This window comes from Rosa rugosa, chromosome 2 (assembly GCF_958449725.1).
Source record: "Rosa rugosa chromosome 2, drRosRugo1.1, whole genome shotgun sequence".
Lineage (NCBI taxonomy): Eukaryota > Viridiplantae > Streptophyta > Magnoliopsida > Rosales > Rosaceae > Rosa > Rosa rugosa.
In genome coordinates, this window is record NC_084821.1 from 26,704,538 (window position 1) to 26,721,411 (window position 16,874).

The 16,874-nt window shown below is 38.4% G+C and overlaps 2 protein-coding genes across 2 annotated transcripts in view; both read left to right on the top strand.

Moving 5' to 3' along the window:
• Positions 1 to 16,874, top strand: part of LOC133733788 (uncharacterized) — a 72,039-nt gene that overhangs the window by 39,243 nt on the left and 15,922 nt on the right. The window lies entirely within an intron of this gene.
• Positions 15,040 to 16,530, top strand: LOC133734886 (uncharacterized). Its single transcript, XM_062162516.1, has 3 exons — positions 15,040 to 15,782; positions 15,894 to 16,028; positions 16,225 to 16,530. The coding sequence occupies exons 1-3, from the start codon at positions 15,372 to 15,374 to the stop codon at positions 16,474 to 16,476; spliced, it is 798 nt and encodes a 265-aa protein (XP_062018500.1). The 5' UTR covers positions 15,040 to 15,371; the 3' UTR covers positions 16,477 to 16,530.

Here is a 16,874-nt window from a genome sequence, read left to right on the forward strand (position 1 = left end):
AATCTTTCAAAATTAAATTTCTGAGTTATGTAGTAGAAGTGGCAGCCATCATTTGACAGACTAGCCTCTTTAACAAATCAATCAATTCCATTTCGATACATTTGCTTTGAAGGCATGATGCATACATTTTCGGTATGTGAAGTATCGCAGTTTCCATAAGCCCTCTGCTTGTGGTTATCAATTTACTGCTCTGTTCATTGGATTCCAATACTCAAATGCAGAAGAGCAAACACACCTCTGATCAAGTTACAATTTCTTTTCTTCTTTTGACAAATAAAATTTCATTGAAAGAGGAAACAAACTTACTAGCCGAAAAGCAAAACAACCAAAGAAATAAAACCTGCCTAGCAAACTGAAGAACAAGAAACCAACAAAAGAACATACCAGAAAGCCCAGATTTCAAAACAAAGAATTCAGAGTACAAAATAAACTAACAAATTAAGGAGCAGGTCATGAAATAATGAATGCCCATCAAATACAAGTATAATATTAATCATGAAGAGTTTATATTAATCAGATACATCACCGTGGAAATCAATTTCTTCAGCATCGAAGAACTTATTTCAAAATCCAGCAACTCATCACGAACACCCAACACGAAATAGTGAATACCCATCAAATACAAATACTATATTAATCATGAAGCACACAAATAATCAGAACCCAACCCAAATAATAAGAATTACCACTTAGAGAGTAGAGCCTCTTCTTTGAAATCTTTGAAGAAGATGAAACTGAAGGAAAATATAAAAACCATGAAATTGGATAAAGAGAAAGGGGATTAACCATATGTCAAAGAGATAAATAAACTACCATAGATCTAAGACTTCAAACATTGGTTAGGAGAAGAGATATGATCAGACCCAATAAGAGAAGAGGGAAGAGGTTTGAGTCGGACTCGGTGAGAGAAGAGTCGTTCTTCTGGAACTGGAACAAAGAAAGTTAGGAGATTTGATGTAAATTTGAGAGTACAGTAAGGATAATTTTGGCCAGATGGTAAAATTTCATTTAATCAACCGCGTTCTTGATTTGGTTTCCGCAGAAGCGGAATCGAGAAGCTGCTTCCCATTTTCTGCTGCGCGCAAAAGCGATTCCAGCCAAAAGCACAAATTTTGGAGTTTACCAAACACCCTCAATCCCACCAGAAGTGCTTCTAGACCAAAAGATGTTTTCAAAAGCAATGCCAAACTGGGCCTAAGCCAAACAGAGAGAGTGAGGGAGAGAAGAAAAAGTTGAGAAGAAAGAAGATAAGCAACCACATCATCCAAAACCGCCAGCACCAAACACCAATCGGCAAGCTTTTCAGATCAAAAACAAAGAATCCAAAACAAACCCAGACCAGTGCGTGCATAATTGAGCTCATTTGGTCAAATCGGAATATCTGATTGAGCATCCATTTCATCAAATCGGAGGATCCGATTGAGCAATCAGATAACTTTGATATTGAGGTTCAGGTAAGCTTCATATTTGGTCGATTGGTCAGACATTTTGGTTTTGAATTTTGGGTACGATTGATTGGATTTTGTGTTTCATTGCATGCAATTTTGGGTAGTGCGTATGACTGCGGTTTTGTGGGTGATAGAGATTTTGTCTGTGTTCTCCCACGTGAAATCAAACTCATATTGCAAGTCTGCTGGGTTTTCCTTCACGTCTGCTTATTATTATATAGTTGAAAAGTACAAAAGGATTACGTAAATGTGATGCCCCGGAAATTCGTATTTATTTTCCGAGGATTTTCCGGAATTTAGATTGTGGTTATTGGACGGTTTCGTGGCTCGTGGATGGAGCGGAAGTGTTTCGGGCGAATAATTATTCGAAAAGTATGACTTTAGGGGGGTTGCTAAGGTTGACTTTTGATACGTTGGGATTCTCCGAAAACTTCCTTCACGAAAGTTGTAGAGCGCGTCGATACGAGTTCGCGGACATGCGGAACGCGAGAATCGGAGTTCGTATGAAGAAGTTATGGGCTTCGGAAAAACTTTCCATTTTGGTATAAAAGGACGAAATTTCCGGAAATTGCAAAGAAGGCCAGGTTTCCATTTTGGGAAACCCAGCTCTCCCGAGCCCGGTTTCGCCCCTCCAATTCGCCGGCGTCGTTCTCCCTCCTCCGGCCACCAATCGACGCGATTCCAAAGGGAATCCTGCTCGCCTCAGTCCCCTCTACACGTCTGTGGTGGTTGTTCGTCGTGGGAAGCACCGTAGGCGGCGCTGCAAGGCCGAGAAGAAGCCGCTTCGGGGATGAAATCGCCTTGATCAGAGTCGGAGATTCCGGCCACCTTTGCCGGTGGTTCTTGAGGGCTTTTGGAGCTTGGAGGACGTTGATGCTTCCCACAAGGTGGCTTGCATCGATTCAACTCGTGGAGGCCGAATTTTGGAATTGAAATTCTAGGGTTTCAATCGGTCCGGTTTGTTCTAAGGTAAAATTCGATCGATTGGTTTATAATTGGACTTTGTTGTAGTTATGAAAGTTGAAATTGGGGTTGAGATGAAGAACTTTGGTGTTGGAAGTTTTGTCAAATTCCGAGTTTGGTTTGGCGGCGGTGCCGCCACTGTGGTGGTGTTTTCCGGCGGTTTCCGGCCACCTCAGGGATAGTTTCTGTTCCTGAGTTCGATCTACTCGTCGATACGAGCATTTCGATATATTGTTTGTAATTTTTGGAGATCGTATGAGCATGTTGTGATTTTTACGGTTTCGGACTGTTCGATGTTTCGATCCGTGAGGATTTAAGCATCGGATCGACTTGTGGCTTGGACACATCGATCGTGGAAGTGTTCCGGAGACTTTGGGAGGTCTCGGATGTGGTTTCGCCTTGATTTGCGTTACCTTGGGAATTTTGGTTCGATTTAGGGTTTTGAACGTTATTCCTTGTGATTCGTTAACTGAATCAGAGTTGTGTTCCCTTAGGTACTTGACGAAGTATTCTTTGGACAGCTATTGTGATTGGCTGCTTTGTTCTGTATTGAAGACGCAGCGGGAGTTTCGAGGTGAGTAATCTCACAAGGTTCATTTTGGAACGGAACACCTTATCGTTTTGTGAGTTATTGATTTAACTGCAAATTATATGTTTTAGTGGGTTGTGGATTTATGAAAACAATAGGCATGAATGATGCGTTTTATTGTTTTGGGTTGTGGCTTTTGGAAAACAAATGACTTGGAATTGTTGATTCGATTTGTTTTGAAAAGCGTTGAGATTTGTGTATGAAAACAATATGCATGAAATGATGCTTTTTATTGTTTTGTGGCTTTTCGGAAAACAATGATTATGGAAATGTCGATTTCGATTGTTTTGAAAAGCGTGAGATTTGTGTAATGTTTTTGAGTCCTGTGCGACTGTTTTAATGATTTGCTCCAATGGACTGTGCGGCCTGAGGAACGAAGGTCGATGACCTTGGGCAGAATATCAGGTAATCACGTCTTTGGCCGGACGAGTGGTTACGTTCAGTTAGAGCTCTAGTCTGTCTGCCATCTAGGTAATTCATGGGGTAACGGGAATTGGTTATTGATAACTCATGACATTACGTGTTTTTAGGGAATAAAGTGTGAGTTGCTTCCTTATTAACGGTTTTTAAGGGGACAAGGTGTAAGTTGTTTTCCTTATTAACGACTTGGTACGAATTGGTACGTTTTGGTACGTTATGGTACGATTGATAGAAATCAAGGTGTGAGTTGCTTTCTATGTTATTTTGATAGAATTCAAGTGTGAGTTGTTTTCTATGGTACGTTATGGTACGATTGATAGAAATCAAGGTGTGAGTTGCTTTCTATGTTATTTTGATAGAAATCAAGGTGTGAGTTGCTTTCTATGTTATTTTGATAGAATTCAAGTGTGAGTTGTCTTCTATGGTACGTTATGGTACGATTGATAGAAATCAAGGTGTGAGTTGCTTTCTATGTTATTTTGATTTTTTTTTTAAGTGTGGTTGTGGTTGTGATTTGGTGTGAGTTGTTTCGAGTTACTCATACGGGCTTGCAAAAGCTTACCGGGTTTGTTGTGTGACAACCCGGTGCACCATTCCAACGGTGTAGGGGTTAATCCTGCAGGGTAGGATAATCGGGGCTGAAGCTGAGGTAGCTTGTTGGCAGCAGAACTGGTAGGAAGCAAACTTGTTTGGTTTTGTCATTGTTATGACTTCCGCTATGTAGTAAACTCTGAGGAGCTTTTGCGTTTTATCTTGTTGTTGACAATTTAATTCGTAAGCTTATGTAATATATGACTCTGTGGGCGGGTCAATATTGACATAGTGGGTTCAGGGCATCAATATGTATGTTGTATAAAGGGAAAAAGTTTTCCAGGTATTTGGTATTGATGGCTGAACGTTCACGCATGTATAATTATGGGGTTATATATCGGTTTTTAATTGTGTTAAAAATCAGGGGCGTGACAGTAAATGGAAGGAAGAAGACACAAAGAACAAAGGAAGAAGATTTGTAATAGGTTTTGTTTATGCAATTTGATGAGTTTAAGGGATAGATTTTTTTTTTTTTGGTTGCATGCGATTTTGTAATATTTGTTCTTAGTTTTTGGTGGACAAAGAAAATGATTGATCATGGGGAATAGTATGATCGCTTTCAAAGTGAAGGGTTTGCTCTGACTTGATTTGGGTTTTCCCTTTTTTCTTATTTTGACTCAATTTGTGGTTCTAATTTGAACAATTCACTCTTCACAATATAATACTAGACTGTGTGGAAGAGAGGCAGAGAGAGGGAGATAGAGTTGCAGCATGCCTGTAGATCAAAGAAGAGAGAGGAAGATAGAGTCTTCTTATTTGAAATCGAGCAGAGGAATCTAATTATATTCTGAAATAGTGGGAATTGCAGAAAGGTCAGAGAAGAAACTGAAGGTAAGGAAAAAGGTTATGCCTGTGTTACCAATAATTTGACCAATATGTGATTTTTGAGGGTTTTTGCTTTTGTCTGCCAGAAGGTTATTAACTAGAGAGAACAAGATAACCATGTGGACTTTGTTTCCTTGCTATTTTGAAGTCTGAAAGTATACACATACATAAGCAGCTCTGATACCAAATGAATTGATATGTTTGCTTTAATTGGCTACATCTATTTTGTAATTACATTAATTGATGTATAGATTAGGTTCTGAAGGCATCCAATTGACTTATTTACGTTTTTGTTTCAAGTCATTTAGACTGTATGGTATCTCATTCTTATCAATAACACTTTCTTATCAAGAAACTATAGTGATTGTAGCCGAGTGCAGCGCTATATATGTTTGTAAAGAAACTTGTCTTCACCACTAGTGGATTGATTTCATCTTTTGGTTTCTCAAGAGTAAGAGTCCTGCAGTGTTTTTAATCTCAAATTGAGGTTTTCACTGCGTAACCAAATCTGTGTTTTTTCTTGTGAATTTCGGTTATCTGTCTAGTAAGGATTGCAACATAGCTATCAATCCCTGATACTCAGAAACACGTTCATCCTAGTATTTTCAGTTTGTGTCGGTAACAGAACAAAACTACCCTTTTTGAGTTGGTAAGTGGTAACTGTCTATCATGGAATCATCAATACGCACCCATAACCGCTACGGTGGTGGAACCGTCATTCTTGTACTCAAGCTGTCTCATCGAAAATCAAACAACAGCCGATTGTCGTCTCGAACACCACCAGTGTGATGCCCCGGAAATTTGTATTTATTTTCAGATGATTTTTCGGAATTTAATTGGTGGTTATTGGACGGTTTCGTGGCTCGTAGATGGAGCGGAAGTGTTTCGGACGAATTGTTATTCGAAAAGTATGGTTTTAGAGGGGTGCGAAGGTTGACTTTTTATACGTTGAGATTCTCTGAAAACTTCCTTCATAAAAGTTGTAGAGCACGTCGATACGAGTTCGTGGACATGTGGTACACCTCAATCGGAGTTCGTATGAGAAAGTTATGGCCATTGGAAGAAGTTTCCATTTTGGTATAAATAGGGAATTTCCGAAAATATCTTCATAATTCCTCATTTCCTTTTTCGGAAACTCTCCTTCCTCTCTCTTCTCTCTCGGTCGACACCTTCAGAATCGAAATTTTCCACGTGACCCGACTCGTACCCGGCCAACCCGACCCGACTTTTCCGGCAGTTTCCGGCGGTCTCTGGCCGTGAAAATTTCCAGACTAGCTCGTCTCAGCCGTCTGCTCCTCCCTCTGGTGTCCTCTAGCGGCGATTCTCCTCCACGGCAGCGCTACAAGACGACAAAAATTGAGGTTTTCGGACCCGACCGGAAAACGTAGCTCCGGCAACGGCACGGCTTCAAGTTTCCTTCTTTGGCTTCGTGGGAGCCTTCTGGATCGATCTATGGTGTTTGTTTGGATCGATTTACGTGGAAATCGGTTCAACTCGGATTAAGCAAAAATTCAAAGCTTGTGAGGTAGTTTTTGACCCTTCATGCTTGTTTTTTTACTTCGAGCTAGTTATGAAAATTCACAAGCATGCTTAGATGAACATTTTTTATGTTGGGAGTTTTGGGAAATAATGAATTTTGGCCGGGGGCGGTGCGCCACCGCCTGTGGCGGTGTTCTGGTGGCGTTTCGGCCATGTAAGGGACTGTTTCTGGTATTATATATCTTCTACTCGTCGATACGAGCGTTTCGATATATAATACGCAATTTTTGGAGTTCGTATGAAATTGTTATGATTTTTACGGTTTCATACCGGTCGATTTATTCGATCAGTGAGGATTCGAGCTTCCGATCGACTTGTGATTTGGACATATCGATCGTGGAAGTATTTCGGAGACTTTGGGAGGTCTCGGATGTGATTTGTGAATTGTTACTAAGTCGAGACCTTATGTGTTTAGGTACTTGACAGGCTTGTGTTGAGTGGATTGCGACAATTTGTGCTTGTCTTGGTTAGCGTGTGAAGACGCAGCGGGATTCAGAGGTGAGTAAATCTCACGATATTCGTTATGAGCCTATTTACCATATTGTCTTGGAGTTATGGGATTAACTGTGACTATAGTGGTATTAGTGGCATTCCTGAGTGGATGACCACGTATATATATATTGGCATGATATATATATGTATTGGTGGTTTCGTTGTGAGGTGAACAACATTTGAAATGAGTTCATTATTGCTCGAGAATGGTGAAATTGTGTATTAAGTTGTGATTGTAGAATATCATGTGTTGAGATACCATGGGTCTAATATGACTATCTTAATTGAGATTTAAGATATGGTAAAGCTTGTGTAGGAATATCTGTGTGATGAATCGATGACATCAGTGAATCTTTGTAATGATTGTCATGTAAGGCTTGTGTAGGAGTATCTGTGTAATGAATTGATGACATCAGTGAATCTTGTGATGATTGCTATCTGTGTGATGAATGGTGAAATCTGTGTGATGAGTTGGACGATTACTATCTGTGTGATGAGTTGGACGATTACTATCTGTGTGATGACCGGTGGAATCTGTGTGATGAGTTGGACGATTACTATCTGTGTGATGACTGGTGGAATCTGTGTGATGAGTTGGACGATTGCTATCTGTGTGATGACTGGTGGAATCTGTGTGGTGATTAGTAGGACGATGACTATCTGTGTGATGACCGGTGAAGTCTGTGTGATGAGTAGGACGATTGTTATCTGTGTGATGACCGGTGAAATCTGTGTGATGAGTTGGAATTGCTATCTGTGTGATGACTGGTGAAATCTGTGTGATGATCAGTGTGATGACTGCTCGGTAGCGGAGTTGAATTGTTATTAAGTTAACAAAGATCGAGAGGACTGCTGTGATGGTCGGAGCTACCTACGGATGTCAGAGTGTGGGGTTATGATGATTGCTATGACTTGAATTGTTTTGCTTGTTTTGAATTATGATTGCCTTGTTTTCTTCTTGATTTCATTGATTGATCTTAAAAGCTATAGTGGTGACGATTGAGCTCTGTGTGAGGATAGGAAGGTGATTCGTTGTTTTCACCTTTGATGTCATGTTGATGACAAAGGCTTCCGGTGGGAAGGAAATGAGTGTGATCTTTGTGACTCGCCGTTGTGCGACAAGGATTTCCAAACAATACTTGAGGAGGTTTTGTTTGACTGGAATTTGTGAAATTGGATGCTAGGTTTAGAATCTGAGCATGTGGTTTTAGTCACGAGTTGACCTACGTAAGCATGAGATGGAAGATTTTGAAACAGATGGTTGTAGTTGTGAGTTATGTGCTTATCGTGGTTAGGTTGAGGTGACTTAAGAATGTGTTTCTGTTTTGTGGTTTTGAGTTTACTCATATGGGCTTGTAAAAACTTACCGGGTTTGTTATGTGGCAACCCGATGCACCATTCAAACGGTGTAGGGGTTAATCCTGCAAGTCAGGGTAATCGTGGCTGAACCTAAGGTGGCGTGCTAGCAGCATTACGGTAGGAAGCCAATTTTGTGACTTTACCGTTGATAAGGAATTCCGCTTGTAGTGAGCTCTGAGGAGTATTTACGTTTTATTTTGTTGTTGACAATTTAATTCGTAACCTCGTGTAATATATGACTCTTTGGGGCGAGTGTATATTAACTTTGAGGGTTCAGGGCATCAGTATGTACTTGGTTTAAAGGGAAAAAGTTTCCAAGTATTTTGTATTGATGGCTGAACGATCACGCATGTATAATTATAGGATTATATATCTATTTTTATTTGTGTTAAAAATCAGGGGCGTGACAACCAGATCATGAAAAAGAACATGAAAGATCTTAGCAAGCAATTAACAAAACTTGTAATGAGAAAGCAAACTGCCGAGGACCGGTTCTTTGGCTTAATACTCATTTGCTCCATTGCTCCTTTGCAGGAAATGATTGAAGATCAAAGATGTCGCGTTCCCAGATGCCGTTGTTACATGAAAAAAAAAGAAAGAATTGAGTATAATTAGAATAGGCAGAAAGAAACCAATAAGTAGCAGAAAAAAAAAACTGAACAAAAACTACCGACCGCGAAATTGATAACAACTTAAAACCCACAAACTAAAAACAAGTTGCTTTGAAGACCGATTCGAACTAAGAAGGAACCTGTCAAGAAAAAAGAGACAAACTCCAACTCATCGATTCCGATGGGAGAGAATCATAGTCTCCGGTAAATAATTTAGTCACTAAAAACATTTATAGTTACTGCAGTTGATTTGCTGTTCAAATCACAAAACACATAACCTTCAACATCGCAACACTGTGAAGAGCAAACATTGCCTAACAAGGCAAAACAAAACTGTCTAGAAAACTAGACACATAGCTCCATGAACATCATGTGAGAGAAACATGGGAGAGAGGGAAAACTTGTGAGGGATCTCCCGAGGAGCAGGAGAAGGAAGAGTGATAGAGAGAGAGAAAGAGAGGATCCTCTTATTCATTTGGTGGAGGGATGAACTAATGCTTGATGCTGGTAAGTACGTAGTAACCAATAGACGTTAAATTATTAATTGAACTGTACCTAGAAAAAGTGGCTTGGGTTGGCGAAGTCCTTCAATCCATGTCAATCGGTCAATCACTAGAGCTTTCCTTGGTGAAGACAATGAAGCTTTTGGTCTTTGGTGATCAATTTTTTCTTTTTTTGGCGAGAGGAAGAAGAAGATAACAAGAGAGTGCAGGGAGAGGAAAATGGGAGAGTTTACGAAGCATCTGCACTTGGTTTCCTTCTTCTAATCACACTTTGACTAAAAAATGACAATTATGCCCTTATGCTAATTAATGTAATTTTTTTTTTTGAAATGGAATTAATGTAATTACAGTCGTAAGTCAAAAACCATAGCCCATTTCCCACCATTCTCTATCTTTTCCTCCGCAATACTCGGAGCAAAATGTAGGGTTTGGAAAACAGAGGGTCGGGGTTGTGGCTTGTCCGGCGGCATCCTAGCGTCGATGAAAGCTTTTGCTTGAGTCGGTGTGTGGTGGGCGTTGCCGAACAGGGCGCTGGGATGGTCGGCTCTGCCTTGGTGGAGCGATCTGGTTCTTTTGGCTTGACTGGGCGTTGCCGAACAGTCTGTTGTCTGACAAGCTTAACATACAACAGCTTGAAAACAAGCACTGTTGTCTGAAGGCAGCGCCGCACCTGCCGCGCAGCTGCTCCTGGCATCTGCCGAGCCATCTGCCGAGCTATCAGACAACATGTTTAACACATACCCGTTGTCTGTTTGTTTGTCAGACAACTGTGTTCCACCGTTGTCTGAATTTTCATCAGACAGCGGCTCGGTCTACAACGGTGGGTCTCCAAATCCCACAGCGGTTTTCTGCCGTTGTCTGATAATGTTTTTGGTGTAGTGTTACTTTTGTATTAATTGTAGACCATGTATAAAAATTATTATTTTTACTTAATTGTTTTAGGTAAATTATAAAACTATATGACAATATAAGGAAATTTTGGAAAAAAAAAAAAACAATTTAATTGAATGTTATATTTGGGGAATGATCGGAGTAATATTTTCTATGTTTTTAGTACATTTCTCTCTACATTTTACCTAGTTATTCTCTTAACAATATCATTTCTGACTTAGTTTTGTGTTTTTAGGTACATTTGAACTCCAAACGCAAGAAATGAGCTAAGAAGAGCTGAAAATGAAAGAAATGAAGGCAAGGAGGAAATGAGGCGCAGAAATGAGAAAGAAATGGAGAAATGAAGCTTTCCTAATCCTACTAGGAAAAGGAATCCCAGTTGAAGTAGGAATCCTAATGCAACTAGGAGTGAGCTTGGAAAAATGTGCGTGGAAATGAAGAAATGACAGAGTCCAAATTGGACTAGGAAACCTGATGACACTAGGAGTCCTGGTGGTGCTAGGAGATGTTGTGTCTTGAAGATGACTCAAGATAGTTCAAGATTGTTCTAGAATAATGAAGGAATTTCGGCAATGTGAAGATTAATTTCGAATTGGCCCATTTTGGGGAAGTCTGGCCCGAAGTTTGAAGCATGTGACTTGCACATGATGCTATAGATCCTTCTTGACGTTTTTGAGGAGTCATTGGTCGTGAGAATTACAAGGAAGAATAAAAGATTTCGGCAATTATCTTTAAGGGATTATTTTGGATTTTCTTGGGATTTTATGAGAGAAAATAAATGAATAAGTATTGATTTATGACTCTACATACAAGGGAGGCCGAAAATAAGTCTAAGTGCATGGAAGAATTCGGCAATAGAAGGTTATTTGCTCTCTACTTCATATGCTATTTTTCTATTGGTCGAAGTGATGCAATTAAAGAGAAATTCAAGGGAACCCTAGCCCTTGTCGTTCACTATATAAAGGGAGTTTGTGAAGACATTCTACAGACCACAAAATTCAGAATCAAAAGCCACAAACACTCCCCTTTCTCTTCCATAGTTTCGGCAACAATTCAAGAAATCCAAAGTTCAAGGCCGTGAAGCATCCATTCATCCTTTCAAGCATCCTTGCCTTAGCTCTCATCCATTCCATCACTTTTTGAAGCTTCTTGCGTCCTTGAAGATCAAAAAGTGTAACCATGGAACCCTATTTTCTGTTTTCGGTTTTGAACTATGTAATTTTATTTCGGGTTTTATATAATTTGCGATTTGGATTTCATTCTTGGTTTCTTGTTATGCGATTTCTATGGTGGATGAAAGATTGAATTTAGTTATGTGATTTTCGAATACTATGAAGCATGAATTGGGTTTTAGGTTTTCAAAAGAAAAATTGCGATTTCTATATGTTTTTGTACAATTGTTAATTTCGAACTTCAATCTCATCTTTTATGTGTTAATTGATCTTTGGATGCATACTTAGGTTGATGAACATGTAATTGAATTCATATTAAGGTACTAGCGTTCTAGGCTTTAATAATTTTGGTGGAAAACCTAAAATTACTTAGGTAAATTAACAATGAGTTTTGCATGCTTGATTAGCGTTCTAACTTGTGTTCTTGACTTGAATTGATCAAACTTCCATGATTCTTAATGCATTAAAAGTGTCTTTGTTAGTGATTAGCTACCACTAGTAATTGCATGATTAATAGGGTTAACTATGGTGCGTTCATCTAGTTAATTTAATTAAGGGAAGTAAAAAGAACTTTGCATGCGTTCATCTTTGTTCTTGATCGATTCTATGTTTGGATATATTTTGAATCGTGATTTGATATTTGAAATCTTGTCAACGTGTTAGTAGTAGTTAATCCTCTCTATTTTTGTTCCATTCATTTAATTCTATTTGATTCTTGGTTTTGATGTGTCACATGTGTATAATTACTTAGTTGTTAGATAAAATAAATCTTAAATCCCCTTCTTTTATTTTCATAAATAATGTATAGATATATTTTTTTTATTTGTTTGCTAACGTTTTATTTTTCAGTAATTAATTAGGCCCTAATCCCCAGTTGAGAACGATCCCTACTTATTCTTACTACATTGATAGAGTTTTAAATTGATACACTAAATTGTGTACGTCAGGGAAGGTAAGAAGAATTTTTTTTTCTTTTTTCTAACTTTGTCATTATTTGTCTTTTCATATGACTTGACAAAATCTATTAATAATTGAAAAAAAATTAGAGGTCCAACTAGAACCTATTTTTATATATATACTAGTCTCATACCCGTGGGATGCGCGTGATATTGGTGAAGGGAAGAAAACATGGAAGTTTTCTTATCACTCTCACTTCTTTAATATATATATATATAGGAAAATTTGGATCAGATTAACAATTAGTCTTCCGTGAATCGAACTCACGAAATGGTACTGAGCACTTTTTCAATATTTTCATATTTAGGTATTTCTTTTTATTTATTTTATATGATGATTATTTTAGATGTTAGATATTTTCTATAATAAAAAATAGGGAGCTTCTATTCATACCTCCTAAATTGGTATTTAGACATCCCCTTTCTCAAATTTACACAAAATTTCCAATCTTGCCCTTTTTTGTATCTACACAATTTTTTTCAATACAAATCTGCTAGTAATATCTTTTTTTTTCATCACTTAAAACTCAGTTCATAGCCATGACTTAACACCATTCACCTTATAAGCTTGGAAACTCTTATGAACGTACATCCTTCTATTTCTTAATAATCGTGCAATTTACAATACCACAGGAGAACTATTATCAAAATCAATTTCCCTAAACCCAAATCAGGCTAGCAACATAGTCTACTCTAGCAAAAAAAAAAAAAAAAAACAAAAACACCATAAAAAGATACCAAGATAACAATTAACGATCAACTCCATGAAGTGAAGCAATTAAGCCAAACTAGAAAGAAACAAAAAGAATAGGAAATAGAAATTGATTTTCGATCATTATTTTCTCGATTGTTCTTCTCTCTATATTTTTTTGTCCTTTATTCCATTTTGCAATCTTTAACATTCTACCTTAATCAAAGTTGCTCAATAATCCTCGTGAATGGTTATAAGAGAATGAGGGAGGGGCAAGGGGGGAGAAGAGAAGGTGTAGATTTTATTTAATTTTTTTTTATCTTTCATTTTGTTCAATTTTTAGAAGGGCAAAGTTGAATTTAAAAACTTCCAAAAATTGTTAGAGGTCCAAATACCATTTTAGGAGGTATGAATAGAATTTCCACAATCTATATTTTGATAAAACCCTTAACTTTTATATTAGGGATAATGATAAAAAAAGGTCATTTTGAAGTGCCTTATTATAATTCAAACAGCACAAATGTCCCTATGATAATTAAGGTCACCTGTTCACGTTCTACCACTGTACTTCAATTTAATTACAAAACTGCCACCGTCAGTTTTCTCTGGCGGTTTGTAAGAGGTAGACTAAAACGGCACTATTGTTTCGTCTTCTCCACATTACTTCGGAAATTCAAACCTCAAAAAACCGCTCAAACCTACTCCGAAATAGAGAAATATTAATCTCCGGCGGCCACATTCTTAGACACATACCTTCTCCGACGACTGTTTTGCTCAACGGTGAAGCAGCGCCGACTCTGAAAAGTACTTCACAGAAAAAGCCCCAAATTTTAGGGATTTGAAGAATTGCAGAAATCTAATCGTCTACCTCGACCGGGTAATCTTTCAGCCTTGATTCTCAGAAACTTCTCTTACTTAATTTCGAGTCATTGATATAGTATTTAGTTTTGGAATTATAAGTCGAATATAATATAATTATTTCTGCATTTGATTCTGAAACAAAACAATTCGATTCAAAGTTTTGGTTTGAGTGAAGATTTAAAGCTTTTTTGAGTGGAGATGATCAATGACTGTCTTCAAATTTTAGTTTGATGCTGTAACATAGCCAGTGACATAGGCTACTGACTGGGTATCATTTGATTTTAGAGGGACTCTGTTTCCATTTTGGTGTGATTTGATACAGAGACATGGACAGTAACATAACAATTTATATGGAGATAATGACTGTGTGTCATGCTGTTTAGGCTTTAGGCTTTACTTGAATGGAAATTCTGCTAGTGCAAATACATATTTTATAGGCTCAGATAATGAAACTGGCCAGTGAGGTCACTGGCCAGGTCGCTAGACAAGTCAAAGGCCAGATAAGTCACTGGAAAAGGCCAACTCATTGGCAACGTGTGTTAAACTCCTGTCAATGATCATGTAACTGATCATGTAACTGGCCATGTAACTGGCCATGTAACTTACAATGCATGCAACTTATCATGTAACTGGTCATGTAACTTACAACATATGTAACTGGCCAAGTAACTGATCATGTAACTGACGTTGTCATTGAAATGAGCTGTAACTGACCATGTAACTGATCATGTAACTTACAATATATGTATCTGGCCAAGTAACTGACTACGTAACTGATTATGTAACTGCAAACTCAATGCTAACCTTCTTATTTTTTCAACAGAATTTAAACATCAGAAATGGCAAGAACAAAAAGAAAAGAAAGGGAACCAAGCGATGATGACGAAGACTACCAAGAGGTGGAATCAGAAGATGAAGAACACGATCGAACGATACACAGAAAGAAGAATTCGAAGAAGAGCTTGAAGAAATAAAAAAAAAGGAGACAGGAAGAAATAGAAGAAGAAGAAGAAGAAGAACCATCACTGAAGCAGATTCTCAAGAAGAGCTTGAAATCAAAAAAAAAAAGACAGGAAGAAACAGAAGAAGAAGAAAAAGTAGAACAATCACCAAACAAGGGTACTTTGGTGCTATTTCAAAAAACTGAAGCAGCACCAAAGAGGAAGAGAAATGTGAAACCAGGACATGTGCAGTACAGGTGCACATTAATAAGTTTCTTGAACACAATTAAAGATAACAAGAAGAATCTCAGTGCAAGAACATTAGATTTGCTCAGGCAGTCACCATTTGGAAATATTGTCGATGCATTCCATGGTGGCTACATAGAGGAGAAGTCAGCCAAGAAATCTGATGATTTCATTACACTCCTCCTGCAGGCCTACGACCATGAAACTGACCTCTTCTTCTTTGGAAAGAAGAAATTCAGGATCTCGACAAGAGATATTTCAAAGATCCTAGGAATGCCAGAAAAAGGTGACTTGGTCCCAAAGACTTCTGAGGGTGCATATCAGTCCGACTTTGTCCAGCAGTTTTTTTCAAACACAGCGAGAATTAACAAGAAAGCCGTGGAGAAAGCTCTGCAAGATGCGCTGAAAGACAATCCAACAACAGAGGATGGGATTGAGAAGAAGGACAAAAATGTGGCAAGATTAATCTTGCTGGACTTGTCCATCAAGTTTCTGTTCCCAAACGCAGGAGGAACAATTTCATGGGACTACGTCAAAGCCTGCGAAAATTTGGATAAGATCGGATCTTATGACTGGGCAAGGGAAGTTGGAAGCTTCTTAAAAAAGTCTATAAAGACTTTGAAAAAGAAAAAGGAGTCAAGCAGCCCATATGGTAATACGGGGGGCTGCGTTCTGATAATACTGGTAAGTTACTGTCAAACTGAGATGTAACTGGTCAAGTCACTAATCAAGACAAACTGCATGTCATTCTTCAAGTCACTATGACTAATTTTTTTTTGTTTTTTGTGCAAGCAGTACTGGTTCTGTCAAAAGACTGGAAAAATCAACCCAATATCTGGAAGGGAGAACGAAGATCATGGGATGAGAAAATGGGACATCCAGAAGCTGATACAGAATTGGACAAGTTTTAACAGCTTGAAAAAACTAGAGGTATTTTCTTCTCTGTCAAAGTAGTTGTCACTGGCCAAGTAACTATCTTGGTTAAAAGTCACCGATTAAGTCACTATCACACTGCATGTCAATGGCCAATTCACACTTCATGTCACTGGCCTTCATAACTGTTGTAAACATGTCATTGCTCATGTCACATAGCATGTCACTGACATATTGAATATGTTTCTTTCAGAAAATCTTTGAAAACCTGAAGGAGGATAGAGAGGAATCAGAATCCGAGGAAGAGGAGAATAGATCAGATGAAGCAAAGACAGTTCCGGAAAGAGAGGAAAAAGGAACTGATGATCAGAATTGTGAAAACAAAGAAGATAACCTACAAGTTGAGGTGGCTGAACAGGAAACAACTTCAGAAAAAAAACAAGTGGGAGAAAGAGCTTCAGAAAAAGGAGGAGGAGATAAGATATATCACTGTGGAGAAAGATAATTTGAAGACAAAACTGAACGAAAAGGAACAGGAACTAAGGAAAATCACGGAGGACATGATGAATCTGGAGGAACGAAATGCTACACTTGTGACCGACAATTTCTGCCTTGCATCATCGGTGAAGGAGTTAGAGATAAAATTGAAGGAATTGGAGCAAATGTTGAGCCAAAAGACTCACACCTCAACAGCAGCTCAGCAGCACAGCTCCCCACCACCTACCTCTGCAGAAGAAAAAAATGAATCAAATGGAGCTGCATCTAAGGCTGCTGAAAACGCAGAAAATAAAGATCAATCGACTGTTGAGGAAGCTCAGTCCCATGGCATCTGCACAGTCGAAGAATGTGCAGCAGCAGCAGCAGCTCAATCTCCACCTCACTGCACAGTGCAAGAAGAAACTC

Coding starts and splice junctions, on each gene's coding strand:
- LOC133734886 (XM_062162516.1), top strand. CDS start 15,372: ATGCCAGAAAAAGGTGACTTGGTCCCAAAGACTTCTGAGGGTGCATAT. Junction 15,783..15,893: donor GCTGCGTTCTGATAATACTG/GTAAGTTACTGT, acceptor TTGTGCAAGCAG/TACTGGTTCTGTCAAAAGAC. Junction 16,029..16,224: donor ACAGCTTGAAAAAACTAGAG/GTATTTTCTTCT, acceptor TGTTTCTTTCAG/AAAATCTTTGAAAACCTGAA.